This window comes from Mytilus edulis, chromosome 3 (genome assembly GCF_963676685.1).
Source record: "Mytilus edulis chromosome 3, xbMytEdul2.2, whole genome shotgun sequence".
NCBI classification, from domain to species: Eukaryota; Metazoa; Mollusca; class Bivalvia; order Mytilida; family Mytilidae; genus Mytilus; species Mytilus edulis.
Window position 1 is genome coordinate 56,022,080 of NC_092346.1, and position 18,249 is coordinate 56,040,328.

The following is an 18,249-nucleotide window of genomic DNA, read 5'->3' on the forward strand; positions in this document are numbered from 1 at the left end:
AAACAATTCGTTGTTAAAATGTGTTATATAAGCCATTGTTTGTATACATATTATACAAATAAGTAAAGTTATCATATACAATCATACAAACCTATTTGAATACGTTATTGTAAATAGTTAAAGCATGTCACATTATCAGTTTGCTCCGTTCTTTTACGTCAAGTTGGTTTGTTTATCATAAAGATCGACAGCACAACGAAAAAATACAGTCTTTTTTAGTTGAATGGCAAGTATTTTTTAAATGTTTGGTGTAGATGTCTAATGGATTATAGAAAAAACTTAATGTAAAAAGAGTGTATGATTACTTAAATGTGGTAGCATGTCTGGTTGACAGCATGCTGATGTATGGGCAGACAGATGGATGTAGCTGTTTCCAAGCAATAAACAGGTACTTAAGAATCTTAATCCATGCTTTTTCAAGTTTTTATATGTTTTTACTTATGACAATATGTTTTATCTTGACGATTTTCACTTTTTTCCATTCAGATGTCCTTGATTGATTGAGAAGTGGCATTTAAAGTCGTTTCAGTCCAAAATTAAAGATTGCTCAATATTTTTCAAATTATGTTGTTACTGATAACAAGATAGAGGCCATGTTTGAAAAAAAACTGATGATTTTTACTTTCTCTTTCAGCATTGATGGATTGATTGAAAAATTTCATTTTATTTTGTTTCTGTGAAAAAAATTATGAATTCATGAATTTTTTATATGTTGTTTCTCATGACAGGAGGTCAAGATTGGTTTTGCTATTCAGGAGTAATGGCTCTCGATTGTTTTACAAAAACACAAATGTAAGAAAAGTCTATTATCAATTTGACAGTTTTTATACCCCCGCTTTGAAAAAAAGGGGGGTATACTGTTTTACCTCTGTCTGTCCTTCTGTCAGTCCATCAGTCCGTCAGTCTGTCAGTCAGTCTGTCCGTCCCATGAATATTTTTCGTCACATTTTTCTCAGGAACTACACTACCAGGATTTCTGAAATTTGGTTTCAGGCTTGATATAAGTCAGCTATACTGTGTGATGCGTTTTCAGATTCATCCCTCGACAACTTCCTGTTTACCGAACACTTGTATCATTTTTACACCTGATAGCCAAGTTGAAAATGTTTCGTCACATTTTTCTCAGTAACTGCACTACCAGGATTACTGATATTTGGTTTCAGACTTGATATAAGTCAGCTATACCGTGTGATGGGTTTTCAGATTCATCACTCGACAACTTCCTGTTTACCGAACACTTGTATTATTTTACACATGATAACCAAGTTGAAAATTTTTGTCACATTTTTCTCAGGAACTACAATACAAGGATTTCTGAAATTTGGTTTCAGGGTTTATATAAGTCTGCAATACTGTGTGATGTGTTTTCAGATTCATCACTCGACAACTTCCTGTTTACCGAACACTTGTATGATTTTACATATGATAGCCAAGTTGAAAATTTTCGTCACATTTTTCTCAGGAATTACTATACAAGGATTTCTGAAATTTGGTTTCTGGATTTATACAAGTCAGCTTTACCATGTAATGCGTTTTCAGATTCATGACTCAACAACTTCCTGTTTACCGAACACTTGTATATTTTTACACTATTAAAATTATCCGCTTGCGGCGGGGGTATCATCAGTGAGCAGTAGCTCGCAGTTTCACTTGTTTGTTATGAAGTTTATTTCTGTTGGTTTATGTTTTCAGTCCTCCTGCTTTCATCCAGCATTACAGACAGGATGTAGTAAACTTGCTTATCAAATTGATCTAATACAATGGTGTCTGGATAAAACAAAGTATGTTTAAAATTTTATTTATTTTGATAAATAATGCTAACCCTGTCACATTTATCACTTCCTATCTCATTGAGCCCTTTTCAGATATTTTGGATCTATTTGATTCAGACAGAGCAGTATATTACAATTGACTAATTAAACATAGTAGTTCTGTAGGTTTAGTGATTATTGATTTAGCAAATGGCTGATCAACTCAGGAGTTAAATATTCCTTCACATCATATTCCGATATGAATCCTGTTTTCAGTGCCAAATGAATTGCCTTTACAAAGATAACATCCTGTTCAAACATTTTGATTCACATAAATCCCAAACATTTAACCATTGTATATATTTTCATGAATGTAAAGACAATCTTAAGTACTGTAAATTCAGAAATTATTGTGATCTTTTTATTATTGCGAATAATGCGACTGGATGGGTTGCAATAATAAGAACTCACGTTCTGATAACTGAAACATAGATCTGAACGCAGTTTTTTTGGAAATCGCAATAATTTAACTTGTATTTTTGTCCATGCTTGAAAAATCGCAATAATTAATGCACACAATAATCATGATAATTTACAGTAATTAATGCCTACAAAACAAATTATGAAAGCATTAGAATGATACAAGTATTATTTTACTTTAAATATCAACTAAATAAGGTTTTTATACGACCGCAAATTTTGAAAAAATTTTCGTCGTATATTGCTATCACGTTGGCGTCTGCGTCGTCGTCGTCGTCGTCGTCGTCGTCGTCGTCGTCCGGCGTCCGAATACTTTTAGTTTTCGCACTCTAACTTTAGTAAAAGTGAATAGAAATCTATGAAATTTTAACACAAGGTTTATGACCATAAAAGGAAGGTTGGTATTGATTTTGGGAGTTTTGGTCCCAACATTTTAGGAATAAGGGGCCAAAAAGGGCCCAAATAAGCATTTTCTTGGTTTTCGCACCATAACTTTAGTTTAAGTTAATAGAAATCTATGAAATTTTGACACAAGGTTTATGACCACAAAAGAAAGATTGGGATTGATTATGGGAGTTTTGGTTTCAATAGTTTAGGAATAAGGGGCCAATAAAGGGCCCAAATAAGCATTTTTCTTGGTTTTTGCACAATAACCTTAGGTTAAGTAAATGGAAATCTATGAAATTTAAACACAATGTTTATGACCACAAAAGGAAGGTTGGTATTTATTTTGGGAGTTTAGGACCCAACAGATTAGGAATTAGGGGCCAAAAAGGGACCCAAATAAGCATTTTTCTTGGTTTTCGCACTATAATGTTAGTATAAGTAAATACAAATCTATGAAATTTAAACACAAGGCTTATGACCATAAAAGGAAGGTTGGTATTGATTTTGGGAGTTTTGGTCCCAACAGTTTAGGAAAAAGGGGCCCAAAGGGTCCAAAATTAAACTTTGTTTGATTTCATCAAAATTGAATAATTGGGGTTCTTTGATATGCCGAATCTAACTGTATATGTAGATTCTCAACTTTTGGTCCCGTTTTCAAATTGGTCTACATTAAGGTCCAAAGGGTCCAAAATTAAACTTAGTTTGATTTTGACAAAAAATGAATCGGTTGGGTTCTTTGATATGTTGAATCTAAAAATGTACTTAGATTCTTGATTATTGAAGTTTTTTTGGTCCAGTTTTCAAATTGGTCTACATTAAGGTCCAAAGGGTCCAAAATTAAACTTTGTTTGATTTCATCAAAAATTGAATCCTTGGGGTTCTTTGATATGCCAAATCTAACTGTGTATGTAGATTCTTCATTTTTGGTCCTGTTTTCAAATTCCAAATTCTACATTAAAGTCCAAAGGGTCCAAAATTAAACTAAGTTTGATTTTAACAAAAATTGAATTCTTGGGCCTCTTTGATATGCTGAATCTAAACATGTACTTAGATTTTTGATTATGGGCCCAGTTTTCAAGTTGGTCCAAATCAGGATCTAAAATTATTATATTAAGTATTGTGCAATAGCAAGTCTTTTCAATTGCACAGTATTGTGCAATGGCAAGAAATATCTAATTGCACAATATTGTGAAATAGCAAATTTTTTTTTAATTAGAGTTATCTTTCTTTGTCCAGAATAGTAAGCAAGAAATATCCTATTTGTGCAATAGCAAGAATTTTTTTTAATTGGAGTTATCTTTCTTTGTCCAGAATCAACTTAAATCTTTGTTATATACAATATACAATGTATATACACTTTTTACTACCAACTGATAAATTTAAATAATCTTTACCATTCAGTGATAACAAGCAGTTTTTTTACATCTTAATATTTTATGATGTATTTAAATGAGTAGTTATTGTTGCAAACTCCATTAGAAATTTGAATTGATATCAGTTTTGAAAAAGGGAAACGGGGATGTGAAAAAAAAGGGGGGGGGGTTAAATTTTTCTCATTTCAGATTTCATAAATAAAAAGAAAATTTCTTCAAACATTTTTTTGAGAGGATTAATATTCAACAGCATAGTGATTTGCTCAAAGGCAAAAAAAACCTTTTAAGTTCATTAGACCACATTCATTCTGTGTCAGAAACCTATGCTGTGTCAACTATTTAATTTTAGATTTAAAAAGTTTGAAGAAGAAATCTTTAATTGATTTGTAAAATCTTGGCATTTGTTTTGTGTAAAAAAAAACCATGTAATGTCAAAAATTTGATCACAATCCAAATTCAGAGCTGTATCATGCTTGAATGTTTTGTCCATACTTGCCCCAACTGTTCAGGGTTCGACCTCTGCGGTCGTATAAAGCTGCGCCCTGCGGAGCACCTGGTATAATATTTTAATTTTTATTCAGACCACTTGTGGCAGAAGTTTCTTTAACAAATCAGCATCAGAGAGCAGCAGACATGTTTACAGGGTTAGAAAACCATTCTGTCTTGTATGTACTTCATCAGTCTACAAGAATTGCCTCTCTCAATCAGCAGGAAGTCTTAGACATTCTCCAGAAAAGTCCATTAGAAAATGATAATAGTAAGATATGAAATTTAAAAATTGTTCAATATATATAAAAGTATCTGAATTATTTCGCTTTAAGAATTAAGAATTAAGAATCAGAGATTAACTACATTGTTGAACTTAATATTCTTGTATTTCATTGAATTATGTTTAGGTAGCAATAAACAGTTAGGAAAATATATCAAAATTTGCCCTCCTCAATTTTACCATCCCCTTGTCGTTGCTTTCTTGCAATATTAAGCTTACTATTTGTGTCATATATGTGCATATGTATGTAATCAGAATCTTCCATAGATTTTATATCCAGTATATAAAGTGGTAAAATATAGTTTCTTTTGGGTGTATCCATGGCAACAATCTGCATTTATTTGCACTAAAATCTTGCAAAAAGAGGGGGGAAGATGTCACATATTTTCCCAAAATTTGACTAAATGTAGAATTTCAATCGCTTGAAGTTATACCTTTTCTGAAGCTGTTTACATATATCTTTCAGCGAATCCAATGAAGATTATATGTCTTTCGTCTCATTTTTAGCTCAACTGGCCCAAAGAGCCAAGTGAGCTTTTCCCATCACTTTGCGTCCGTCGTCCGTTGTCCGTCGTCGATAACTTTTACAAAAATCTTCTCCTCTGAAACTACCAGGCCAAATTAAACCAAACTTGGCCACAATCATCATTGGGGTATGTAGTTTAAAAAATGTGTATGGTGACCCGGCCAACCAACCAAGATGGCCACCATGGCTAAAAATAGAACATAGGGGTAAAATGCAGTTTTTTGGCTTGTAACTCAAAAACCCAAAGCATTTAGAGCAAATGTGACATTGGGTAAAATTGTTTATCAGGTCAAGACCTATCTGCCCTGAAATTTTCAGATGAATCGGACAACCAGTTGTTGGGTTGCTGCCCCTGAATTAGTAATTTTAAGGAAATTTTGCTGTTTTGGGTTATTATCTTGAATATTATTATGGATAGAGATAAACTGTAAACAACAATAATGTTAAGCAAAGTAAGATCTAAAAATAAGTCATCATGACCAAAATGGTCAGTTGACCCTTTAAGGAGTTATTGCCCTTTATAGTCAATTTTTAACAATTTTTCTTTTACAAAAATCTTCTCCTCTGAAACTGCTGAGTCAAATTTAACCAAATTTATCCACAATCATTATTAGGTTATCTAGTTTAAAAATGTGTGCAGTACCCAGACAACCAATCAAGATGGCCACCATGGCTAAAAATAGAACATAGGGGTAAACTGTAGATTTTGGCTTATAACTCTGAAACCAAAGCATTTAGAGCAAATCTGACAATGTTAATTTGTTTATCAAGTCAATACCTATCTGTTTAAAATTTTTCAGATGAATTGGACAACAGGTTGTTGGGTTGCTGCCCCCTAATTGGTGATTTTTAAAGAAATTTTCGGTTTTGGTTATTATTTTGAATACTATTATAGATAGAGACAAACTGTAAACAGCAATAATGTTCAAGTAAGATCTAATAATAAGTCAACATGACCACAATGGTCAGTTGACCCCTGAAGGAGTTATCCTTTATAATAATTTTTTAACAATTTTCATTAATTTGGTAAATTTTTGTAAATTTTTTCAAAATACTTTCCTCTGTATCTAAAGGGCCAAGTCTATATAGATAGATGAAAATTGTAAGTAGCAAGAATCTTCAGTAATAGTAAGATCTACAAACACATCACCATCACCAAAACACAATTTTGTCATGAATCCATCTGTGTCCTTTGTTTAATATGCACATAGACCAAGGTGAGCGACACAGGCTCTTTAGAGCCTCTAGTTTTTTTTTTGTATATTTAAAGAAGGAGGGACAAGATCAAGGTTGAAAGCTGTGACCTTTGCAGAGGACAAAGAGGAAAAAACTACTGATAAAGAAACAGACCAGTCATTAGATATAAACATTGAGCGTTGGAGAGATATATCTATATTTAGCGGTTACTGTGCTGTAAAGAATGTGATGGATGCAATTTATTTCTGTATTGATTATTCAGATGGTAAAATGACCAATCCTATTCAGAGAAAAGACTATCGCAGTCACAGTATACTTTCTAATTCTGATGCCAGTAGTGTTCAGTCTAAAACATCAAGTGAATTTATCAAATCAAGTTTTCAGAATATTTATACTAAAAATGTTACTGAAAAATTGATATCGGCTCGTGAATACCTCTCAAAACTTCAACCTCTTACCTACAGAGTAGAAATCATAGAAGATATTTATTCTCTTTTGTTTGTTAATCATGAATGTATTCAGGACTCAGCTTTTTATGAAGAATTTGATAGTGACGAAGACTTTAAGGAAGATGATTATAGGAGAAATAATGCAGAAGAGAATTCTCGCATTAGTACTTTTTCTGAAGATAGTTTGACATCACCAGAGCCTGCTTCCCCAAGAAATGAAAAAAAAGTATTTGATCTCACAAATGATGAGCTTAAAAGTTCAATAGCAGGCTCTTATGATGAACCATTTATGGAAAGACATCCCAAAAAAGTGGATAAGATTAAAAAAATGACCTCTAATTATAATGGATTTACAGATTCAGATAACCTGCAGAAATTGGGCAAAAACAAAACTGAAATTTCAAAAAGGAGTAAAGGCATGTACAATAATAGAATAACAGAACCACCATTAGAAAACCGTGCTTGTGAAAATGACAGTACGTTTAGTACAGATAGTTCACTTGGTTTGATCAGTGTTGGATTTTTGAACAATGAGTATTTGGTTCGTGATATTCTGGACATGCTTAAGGATGCATTATTAGATTTGGAAGGAGCCTTGTTTCATGTTAGAGGCTCATACTCTGAAAAAAGTAGTTCTTCAAAAAAGTCTCCTAAAAGTAAAAAACAAACTTGCAATAAAATCATTGTTTCTATAGAGGAACCATTAACAAACATTGTACAGTGTAGCGTTACTAAGGAATCCTTGCAAACAAGGATAAGCTCATTAAGACGTTATATTCATGAAGCTAATTGGAAATATCAGTTAGTTTGTCATGAGAAAATACCAAGGGAACCAGGTGAAGTTCTGCTGGAACCAATTGTGGTTTCTATGGGAATACATGAAGAAGAAATATGTACAGATTTGATTGGACAAAAAGAAAGAAAAAGAAGATTATCAGAGAGGAGTCAAAAATGTAAGTTTTAACATCTCAATGAATATACAATTAATTATAGATATAAATTGTTCATTAACTGAAGCAGAAGAAAAAATAGTATGTACTTTTGTTGTAATTTTTGTCAAATGAAAATTGTTTGATTTTTCAGTATATAAAACACCTAGTCCTTTACCTCCATTTGAGAGTGAGTCCCAAGCAGGGGACAGTGGAAATGATGGTGGACGTGTCATTAAGAGAGCAAGGTCAAGAAGTAGAGGTCGTAGTCTGTCCAAAAGTAAATTCCCTGCTGGAATTATCTCCCTTATGTTGTCATCTCCTGAGACCTTATTGATTATGTGTGTACAAAGATGTAACTATAATCAGGCATCACAAGTTACAAAGGTAATAGTGCTCAAGATAATACAAGCCTTTTATTGAAAAAACTAGGTGCCATATACATGATATAGTATTGGTCAGTTTTGCATTTCTCAGTCTAGATTCTTTATGATATTGAATGGGTTAATATATTGGCTAAGTTAAGCATATTCTCACAAAAAATCCTTGAAAATTGCAATTAACTTTAAAAACTTCTTTCATTACTCTGTTTGAAGGTAATGTGAGATAGTTTTAAATTGCTGTTTCGTACTTTAAAGGAAAATCACACAAAGTGACAACCTCCACTCAAAACATTTCCTGATTTCTTTTCTGAAATAATGGGGATATTTGTGAAGTTTATATGATTTGAAAAAAAAAGACGAAAAGAAACAATAAAAAAAAATTAGCTTGATTTTTGAAGATGAATGTTTATGTGTTTTTAGTTTTAAAGGCATTACCTTGAACATTCTGGGAAGAAGAAATAATTTATAATCTTTTAAAAGGAATCCGCTCAAAGTGGGTCTCATTGGGGTCTAAGCGTGAAGCAGAATTGTCGATATTTTATAAGCGTGACATGTGAAAGTCAAATTATTGTGCCATGAAAACGGGAAATGAAGTCTAGCGGGACACGGGAAATTACAAAAAAAAATGAGAATTGCTTATATAAATGTACATACAGGTAGTGTAAGCGGGATACAGGAATCTGACAAAACAGTAAGCGGGATCCGGGATCAGAACCCCCCAATGAGACCCCCCTCAAAGCTATGTATTGTTTTGATGCTGATTCATGTTATTGTTACAATAATAGATTTTATGCTTAAATGGTTTAAAGTAATTACAATGTTGCTTGTTTTATTTTACAATTTTTTTTCTGATAGTTGATGAAACTTGAAGATAGGCCAGAAGCTGTTGAAGTCAGTTTTGCTCAGCGTTATACATCTGCTGTTAAAAAGTTACACAGTCTCAACTTAGGTTTACAAAGGACGGCACCAGCCAATCCAGGTCAACTCAGTTTGAAAGCACTAGGTTCTGTTGCTGCTGCTGGTGTGGCTACTGTATCTGTATCAAGTGTTGCAGATGAACTGTTATCTCTTCAAAAATTACCCAAAATACCTCATCCAAAATGTCAGGTTGTTCAAACATCTAAGTTAGACAGATGTTTTAAACAAGAGAACTGTCCATCTATGATATTATTTGACCTTTTATGTACTGGGTGTAGATCATGGGAAATGTGCAATAACATGATTGATGCTATAAGGTCAAGGAGAACAAACAATGGGTCAGAAAAATCTGATAATAGAAAGACAAGATCTCATTCAGAGAGAGGAGATAAAGTATCACATCGATTGAAAGATTTATGGGAAATAACTGAGCAGTTCGAAACTTTACTTCAACTTGGTTTGGATCTTGATGGACATCAGAAACAGTTTTGTATAAATAATGTTCTTCATACTTTCTATAAACACAGCATTCAAGCTTTACTGAAAACAGCTACTATTCCAATCTATTCTGAGAATGCCAACATGTATGCTAAACTTCTTACAGATTTGAAATTTTCCATAGATAAAGTTGAACACGTGTTTCAGATATATGGGAAACTTCCTTTAGAAGGGCAGATACATAAATCTCCGAAGACTAGTCCGTACTCAAGTCCTAATTCAAGAGGTAGTCTGAGAGCATCTCCTTCAAGTCCCAATTCAAGAGGTAGTCCAAGAGTATCTCCCTCAAAAAGTGGGGATGCATTTCCTTCTGATAAACCAGTTATCCACAATGCCATGAAGAACTTGATTGGAGTACTACAGAATGATTTGCCACCAGGTGGACTTTATCGTTTGTTTGTAAGGTAAGAACTTAGTAACATAAATTTATAAAGCTTTTTATAAATGAATTAGAAAACTCATCACAATAGATAGATATAATAAGATGTGGTATGAGTTCCAATGAGACAACTCTCCATCCAAGTCACAATTTATAAAAGTAAACCATTAGAGTTCATTTATCTGTTTACCTAATCATGCCTAATGTTATCAAACTTTGTTTCTTAGTATCTTTTTATTGAAATTCATTAAACATGGCCACTGTTGCTGAATATAGAATATTTCGAAATGCAACTTTCAGCTGATATCTCTTAAACTAAGCAGTGAGAAAGGAGTAAAGTAAAAAGTAAAGTCCAGGTTTAACATCTGCAAAATTATCAAAAAAATTGGACATTCGATGTAGGAGTTATTGCCCCTGAATTGTCAATTTTTAGTAAATTTTAAAAATAAAGCTTTTATCTCAAAATATCTTTCATGGATAGAATTGACAAGCAGGTCAATATTTTTTTTCCTTCAAAATTTTCAGAAAAATGGAAAAATCGGTAGAACTAAATATGGAGTTATTGCCCCTGAAATGTTGTTTTTTTTTGGCAAATATTTAGAGTTTTTTTGTTATTTTATGAATCTTAAAACAGGGAAATTTTAAGCAGAAAATAAGCCAAGAAAAAGAAGATATAAAAATAAATCAACTTGGCAGATATCGTCAAATAACCCTCTTAGAGTTACTGTCTTTAAATGATTTTTAATCTGTTTGATTTAGAAAAGTTTAGTTATAAATAAAGATAATCTTTTTACAAACAAATAAATATGATCTATATGTAACTCAATATGGATGAATCTTATAGGAATTATTACCTTTGAAAGTTGGTTTTAATTATTTTAAAAGGAAAACAATAATTTCAAAATGACAGGTGGGCAGGGCAATCCAAGACACTTGTCAAAAGTGAAAAAGATGACAATCTCAATCTTTAACTTTGAAATATGTTAAAATTAATATAATAAAAGGAATGTATTTTTTTGTATGCTTGATAGAACTACTGCTAAAGAAAATGTAACCAACAGAGACTACTTACAAAATTTGTATGACCATTTAAAAGGTTTAGCTATAGTTGTAGCAGAGAGTGAAGCAACATCTAAGGGTAAGTTAGTCAATTTTGTTTGTACAGTAATTGTTCTGCACATGTATACAGTATCTTTTCACACTTTGTTTAATTTCCGCTGCTGTGAATCTTAGAATTCCTTTGTCAAACGGCCAACAGTTATTGTGCATATTATTATATAATTAAGTAATAAACAGTTGAAATATATAACAGAAGTTTTTGGTTTTGTGTCCTTGGGTTGCTGCCTTATTTGATAATACCCCTCATCTCAGTATAAACATCTTCTACACTACAGTATTTATCAGGTCAGGAATTATATACAAATTTAAAGAAAAATCCCTATCATTAGTGATGATAAGGGGCTTTATATATCCTTTGTTGTTTGTACTATTTTCATTGAATGTTATTAACATTGTTACAATATTATGTACTGTCATATTATTTCAGAAAATTTTGTGTTACCAAAGAATTATTTTAAGATGTTAGATGAAGGACCAATCTCTACTTTAGGAAGACTGATGTTTTCAAAGAAGATACCACCATACAAGTAATATTATCTATTAAAACACTTCAATGTAAAAATTGAGTCAGGCAAGTTGTGCCTATTACTTAGTGTTGATTTTTGAAACATTATAATGAAAGCCTACCAAAAGTAGTTGATCATCTACAGTAAATGTATCAAATAATGCATATGTTTTGCTTAGAAAAATTGTATTCTTCATAACTCATGTTTTAGATAACTTAAATGGAAATTTAAAGAAAATAACACTGTTATGGTGAAGAGTTATTATTCAAAACTAACAAAGAACTATTTAATTAAACTTTTTAACTGTTCAGCTGCAACTTTACTTGTCAGTTAATGAGAACTACTTTTTTCTGGCTCCAATTATTGTATAGGTTCATTTCCAAAAGCATTAAAACAGGTTTCATGTTTGCATAATAAATCATGATACCAACACTGTAGAACCAATATGGATATAGATCAGATTCTTTTATTTTGTGGTTTTTTTTCCCATCTACATTAGGCTGAGCCAAACATATCAGAATTTATGTGTTTTCTAATTTGTTTCAGGTTAGAAAGAGTGGCAAAGAAACTGAGTTTAAACTTAAATCATATAATAGTACACAGCTGTTGTCCAAAGATCCCCAGTAAACAGCTGCCGGCACTAACATCAGGGTTTAGGCTCAATAGTATGTACCATAAGAACATTTGACACTATTTGATATATAAATATGCATTTGAATATCATTTTATATTGGACAGCATTGCAGAAACAAAATTGTATAAATGTATAAATGCTGATCAAAAACTCAGACCAAATGCAAATGTTTGTCAGTGGTCAGTTTTTCTGTATTGTCCTTAGTCAGTTAGTTATTATTAATATGGTCATAATTATAAATTAACTTTTTACAAAACTTTGGTTTTGGTACAACATGTTGGAGGCAAATTAAAATAAAATTGAGAATGAAAATGGGGAATATGTCAAAGAGACAACAATGCGACCAAAGAGCAGACAACAGCCGAAGGCCAACAATGGGTCTTCAACACAGCCAGAAAATCTCACACCCAGAGGTGGTCCTAAAATGTATTGATTCAATACAACTAAATTTTTATAGGACCGCAAAAATTAAAAAAATTTTGGCCGTATATTGGTATCAGGTCGTCGACGGTGTCGTCAGCGTCGTCTGAAGACGAATGGTTTCCGGATAATAATTTTTGAATAAGTGAAAAGAAATCAATAAAATTTTAACACAATGTTTATGACCACAAAAGGAAGCTTAGGATTGATTTTGGGGGTTATGGTCCCAAAGGTTTAGGAATTAGGGGCCCAAAGGACCAAAAACAGCATTTATCTAGTTTGAGGACAAAAAGTTGTGTATTAGTATTTCAATTGTTCTGAAATTGTACCACAATGTTTAATACCATAATTATTTTAAGGGGTTATTGGGCAAACAGTCTAGGAATTAAGAACCCAAAAGGGGCCAAAAACAAGCATTTTTCTAGTTTCAAGACAATAACTTGTTTGTAACTGTATGGATCTCTCTGACATTGTACCACAAGTTTTCATATAACTCAGGGAAGGCTGGGATTCAGTTTGTGGTTAATTTTCCTGAATATGTAGGAATAAGGGGCCAAAAAAGGGCCAAAAAGAAGCATTTTTCTAGTTAACAGACAATAACATGCATGGATCTCTTTAAATTTTGGCAAGAAGGTTCAATACCACTAAAGGAAAGTTGAGATTGTTTATGGGGATTATGGTCCCAATAGTTTAGTAATTAGGGGCCTAAAAGGGGGCCCAAAATAATCATTTTTGTAGTTTTCAAACAATAACTTATGTTTAAGTGTATGAATCTCTCTGAAATTAAACCACAAGTTTCCATACCATGAAGGGATGGTTAGTATTGACTTTGGGAGGTTATGGCTCAAAATGTTTCAGAATAAGGGGCAAAAAAGGGGAAAAACTAGGTATTTCTGGTCAATGGACAATTAAGACAATTTAAAAGCAGTGTAAGGGAGGTAATTCTAAAACATTTAACATACATTGTTGGGTATGTTCGGATTTACCTCCCTTACACTTCTTGTATTTTATGTATAAAAAAATGTCAGGTTTTGGACTAATTGCAAAAAAAAAGGGGGTTGGTAGTTGTTTTCATTTCTTTTTTTTTCAAATTTCTCAATTTCCAAATTTATGAAAAGTTAAAAGAAGAAATCTTTAATTGTACAATATTGCGCAATAAATTTGTAAGATTTTGACATTTCTTTTGTGTCAGAAACTCATATTATGTCAAAAATTTGATCACAATCAAAATTCAGAGCTGTATCAAGCTTGAATGTTGTGTCCATACTTGCCCCAACTGTTCAGGGTTATCTTCTGCTGTCGTATAAAGCTGCGCCCTGCAGAGCACCTGGTTTAGTTAATTTAAAGGAAAAAAGACAAAAATGATGAATCAATATCATTATAACAATACATTCTCTATTCATGAATATGTATACACTTTGAATCAAAATTAAGCTCATTTTAAAATTTGAATTTTATGTACAAAAAGAAGTACCAGTAACCAGATGGTACTGTAATGCATGAAAATTGATTTTATTTCTAGAGGTAACTGTAAAAGGGTCACACTTGGTAATGAATCAACTAGTTCCATTCAAGCGAAGAAATACTGTCAGTAATCCTGAACCAGTGGTTAGAGAAATCATGACAAAACTGGTATTCCTGATGAAAGGTTGGTATAGTTTATCCGCGTACAGACCAGCTTTATAATGTTCCATCAATAGGGATTATTGTGATGTGCTGCATTGATCATTCCAGGGTACAGGATAGTTTTGAAAAAATGTTCACATGAATGATTAAATTTGTGATTATGATTCATCTGTAAGAAATAAAATGGAAAGTATTATTATAATTTTTACGATTTTGAGAAAAATCCTGTTAAATTCATATACAATATATCAAAATGCGAGTTTAAATTATTTTGTTTACAACTCTGTTGTATTTTTTCGCAATACTAAAAACCGCAATAATTTCTGAATTTACATAATTCCATTCATTTACAGGCATAAAACAAAGCAAGTGCAGTGTAAACATCAGTGAGACACCAAACCAACAATATAATAAGACCAGAATAATCTTATTTAGAACTTTTTTTTCTTTTTTACTGAGTAATGGTTATAGATCAGAAAATCCTTTTATAATGTATTAATGTGATTGAATTTATTATTCAGACATTGCTAAGCAGAACAATGCAAAAGGAATATTTGAAATATCAAGTGCAAAAATGATGATAAAGACAGCAGAGTTTGCTGACCTCATCAGCTCTACACAGAAGTTGAATGGAGCAGATCTCGATAAACTTCAATCAAAGGAAGAAAAAGTGTCATTCTTTGGAAACTTACAAAATCTCATGTTTATTCATATGTGCTTATACTTGTTAGATGATGCTGTAACAAAATTGGTAAATATTGTTTGAAAAGAAAAAAAGTTTCAGTAACTATCATATAGTTTAAGGTCAAGGATCAGTAAATGAACTAGTCCATAGATTTAAAAAAAAAATTAGAACTCAATTAGATATTGAAAATATACATCAGAAAATGTAAAAAAAAAAGTATATGTTACCGACTTTGTTTCCAAGAAAAATCCATTTTTAAAATGGTCCGAGAGGGTACTAAATTACATTAAATATATAGGGTAAATCTATATTTTTCTTCTACAATTTTCGGTTTCCAGTATAAATCACGTGAAACGCTCCATAGAATTTTTTTTTAAATTAATATTTTCTTCCTCTTTGTCTTACAAATTAGATAATACTAAAAAAAAATATGGTCACCGACTTCGTTTTCCCTGTAGAAGCGACGCAAACCCATTATTTTGGCAAAAAAAACCATCAAAATTCGTGACGTCGTAATTTTTATTACATAACATCAAGTTATCATGCTAATAATTTCCAACGTTCTTCGTGATGATTATTCACGATGATAATGTGTTTCGTATTGATAGATTCTTTTAATCATAAGAGTCTGGATAATTATCATTAATTTTTATTTAGTATTACCAATATTCTTTATATTTTAGCACCCCATTATACACTTTTTCTTTTTTGCATTTTATTCTGCAATTTTTGCCCATTATTCTGTATTCCGTAAACCCCAATTAGACCCTCTTTTATGGAACATTTTAAAAAGAAATTATACGTTGTAAAAAGTATGATACATGTATGTTCATTATCAATATAAAATTGAGAAAGGAAATGGGGAATGTGTCAAAGCGACAACAACCGGACCATAGAGCAGACAACAGCCAAAGATACATATCTTAAACAATTGCTAATTCAGACAAAAATACATTGTAAGTACATGAACGCAAAAATGGTAAAAAGTTAAAAATAGAAATCATCAGGGTTACTGTCTACAAGTTGACGCAATAAGAAATGTAATTGAAACTTTATTTTTTTATGCCCCTTCAACTACCCCTGTACGTCTGTCTGCCTGGCCTTTCGTCCGTCCATCCCCCTTTATAGTTATTCCGCAAAACATCTACAGTTTGAATCCTAGAACGTTTTCACTTTGCTGTCTGTTTGCATGTGGTCAGGGTTTTGATCTTTATTAACATTTGCTCTAATGAGAGATAGTTGAACTTTGTCATTTTTGGGTAACCAATTCATAAATCTCTTAGACTATCTTGTAAGTCACCTGTTTACACTTTTTCTCCGTTCCGATATATGATTTGGCCACTTTTGAAAAAAAAAACGGTTTCTTTAGCAGTGGAACATGTAATAGCTTGTGTTTTGGTACTATATCACGACAGAACGTGTTCTGTCCATATACTGCTGCTTAACATCGCATATATAAACAAACATTATATCAATGATTCTACAAATTCTTGAAAGAGTGTCGTGTGGTTATTTATACATCTGCAAGTTAACAAGTAAAACACGCAGACAAACTGACATCTTTGTTAATATCTTTTTTGTTCTGTATAAAATTTATTGTATACAAGTCTACAAAAACGTTTTAAAAAGTTTACTATAAATGGTTATTGTTCCATAAATGTACATATGTATGCTCGAAGTATATATAGAATCAGTACATGATACACATCATGCAACAAATAAAGGGGGGGGGAGTAGTAATAACAGGAAACTAAATTAAACCAAGGCTTTGATTGATGTAAACTTCAATAAAACTGGAAGTTACATAAGGGGAATAGGAAAATAAGAATATATTGCATCACTTACAACAACCTTTAAATTGACCAGTGATTTTTTATTCATTACTGACCAGCAACACCGAGAGAATCCAACGATTTTTTAAGGGTTCATATGAAGTGTGGACCTTAATGTTCTTTATCTTTAAATATAACGCTTATTCTGTAAAATCTTCAATTAACGATTTTTTTAAATTCTTCTATCATTACATGATTTCTTAATTCTGTACATGGTCTACAATTTTGTATTAAATAATTATTTTATTTCCCTTTGTTATTCTTTATAATTTTGCAAACTTTTTTGTTCAATTTTGACATTCACCAGTATCCGTTATTCTGCAACTCCCTTTGAGATCTAATTGTATGTGACAACAAATTAATGTGCTTCTCTCTCTGAATTTCGCTTTCTCTCAAGACATTGCACAGTCTTTGTAGTACAGTGTATTTTCCAGAAAACAAGGAAACCAAACATACGGAGGTTGAGATATGACATAAAAACAGATGTACATATTTATGTTTAATATGCCTTTAATGGGACTCAGGGATCGGGTGTTTTTAAGCACGGGATTTCGGGATTGATCCTTTCTGGATCTGGCTATTCTTTTTTTCGAATTTCGGGATGGCAGGATTCAAATTTCTATAAATTCGGGACCACGGGATTTCATGTTTTAAAGTCCGGGATTTCGGGATCAGGACCCCTGCCCCTCCCCCCAAAAAATGCATATCATAAGATGTCTTTTCCTTTTTAATTTTCTTTTGGCCTTGTGTTGTTGTCTGGTTGCTGTCTTATTTAAGTACTGACTACTTACGGGATTTACATTTTACTTTAGGTACTGAAAGTCTGTGACACTGTGCATATTTTTCAGTAGGTATATATAGTAGTAGTATGATATAGAGATGATCTCGTTCTCAACCTTCAAGTTTTATGAGTGAAATAGAATTGAGAACAGTTCTATTTTATATTTGAGATGCTACTTTCAGCTAGGGTACATTTTTTTTTATTTGGTTAATTTTTACCCTTATATATTAGATATAACAATTTCCTTTGAGGAGACAACCATACGAATCAATACTATTAGGATACTAATTTGCCATGTATAAATCTTCAAACCATGTACTATTTATACATTGTACATGTATCTATTTAAAGATTTGCCAGTGTCCTATTTTTAACATCGAAATTGCGGATGTGAAAGAAAACACCATTACAAAAAAAAACGTTAGAATACAAAATGTAGCGATGGATTAATGATCGTGAAACATCATTTTTGTTTATTTTTAATTTGTTATAGTCTAAAAACTGTGTATGAATATTAAACTATTGTTCCAACCGTGAACAAGGTTAATTAATTTAAGTGTATTATAGTTTAGTGCCATCTATGACTGACTGACAGCAGCGGCGAAAT

At 32.0% G+C, this 18,249-nt stretch overlaps 1 protein-coding gene across 2 annotated transcripts in view; it reads left to right on the forward strand.

The window, feature by feature from the left end:
* LOC139516906 (uncharacterized) overlaps positions 1 to 18,249 on the forward strand; it is a 63,033-nt gene that overhangs the window by 8,770 nt on the left and 36,014 nt on the right. For both annotated transcript variants that reach the window (XM_071307332.1, XM_071307333.1), the window contains exons 6-15: positions 1,693 to 1,781; positions 4,573 to 4,748; positions 6,557 to 7,885; positions 8,016 to 8,248; positions 9,100 to 10,064; positions 11,071 to 11,177; positions 11,586 to 11,685; positions 12,211 to 12,329; positions 14,241 to 14,366; positions 14,866 to 15,095. In XM_071307332.1, coding sequence (XP_071163433.1) covers positions 1,693 to 1,781; positions 4,573 to 4,748; positions 6,557 to 7,885; positions 8,016 to 8,248; positions 9,100 to 10,064; positions 11,071 to 11,177; positions 11,586 to 11,685; positions 12,211 to 12,329; positions 14,241 to 14,366; positions 14,866 to 15,095 — 3,474 coding nt within the window. The remainder of the gene's footprint in view (positions 1 to 1,692; positions 1,782 to 4,572; positions 4,749 to 6,556; positions 7,886 to 8,015; positions 8,249 to 9,099; positions 10,065 to 11,070; positions 11,178 to 11,585; positions 11,686 to 12,210; positions 12,330 to 14,240; positions 14,367 to 14,865; positions 15,096 to 18,249) is intronic.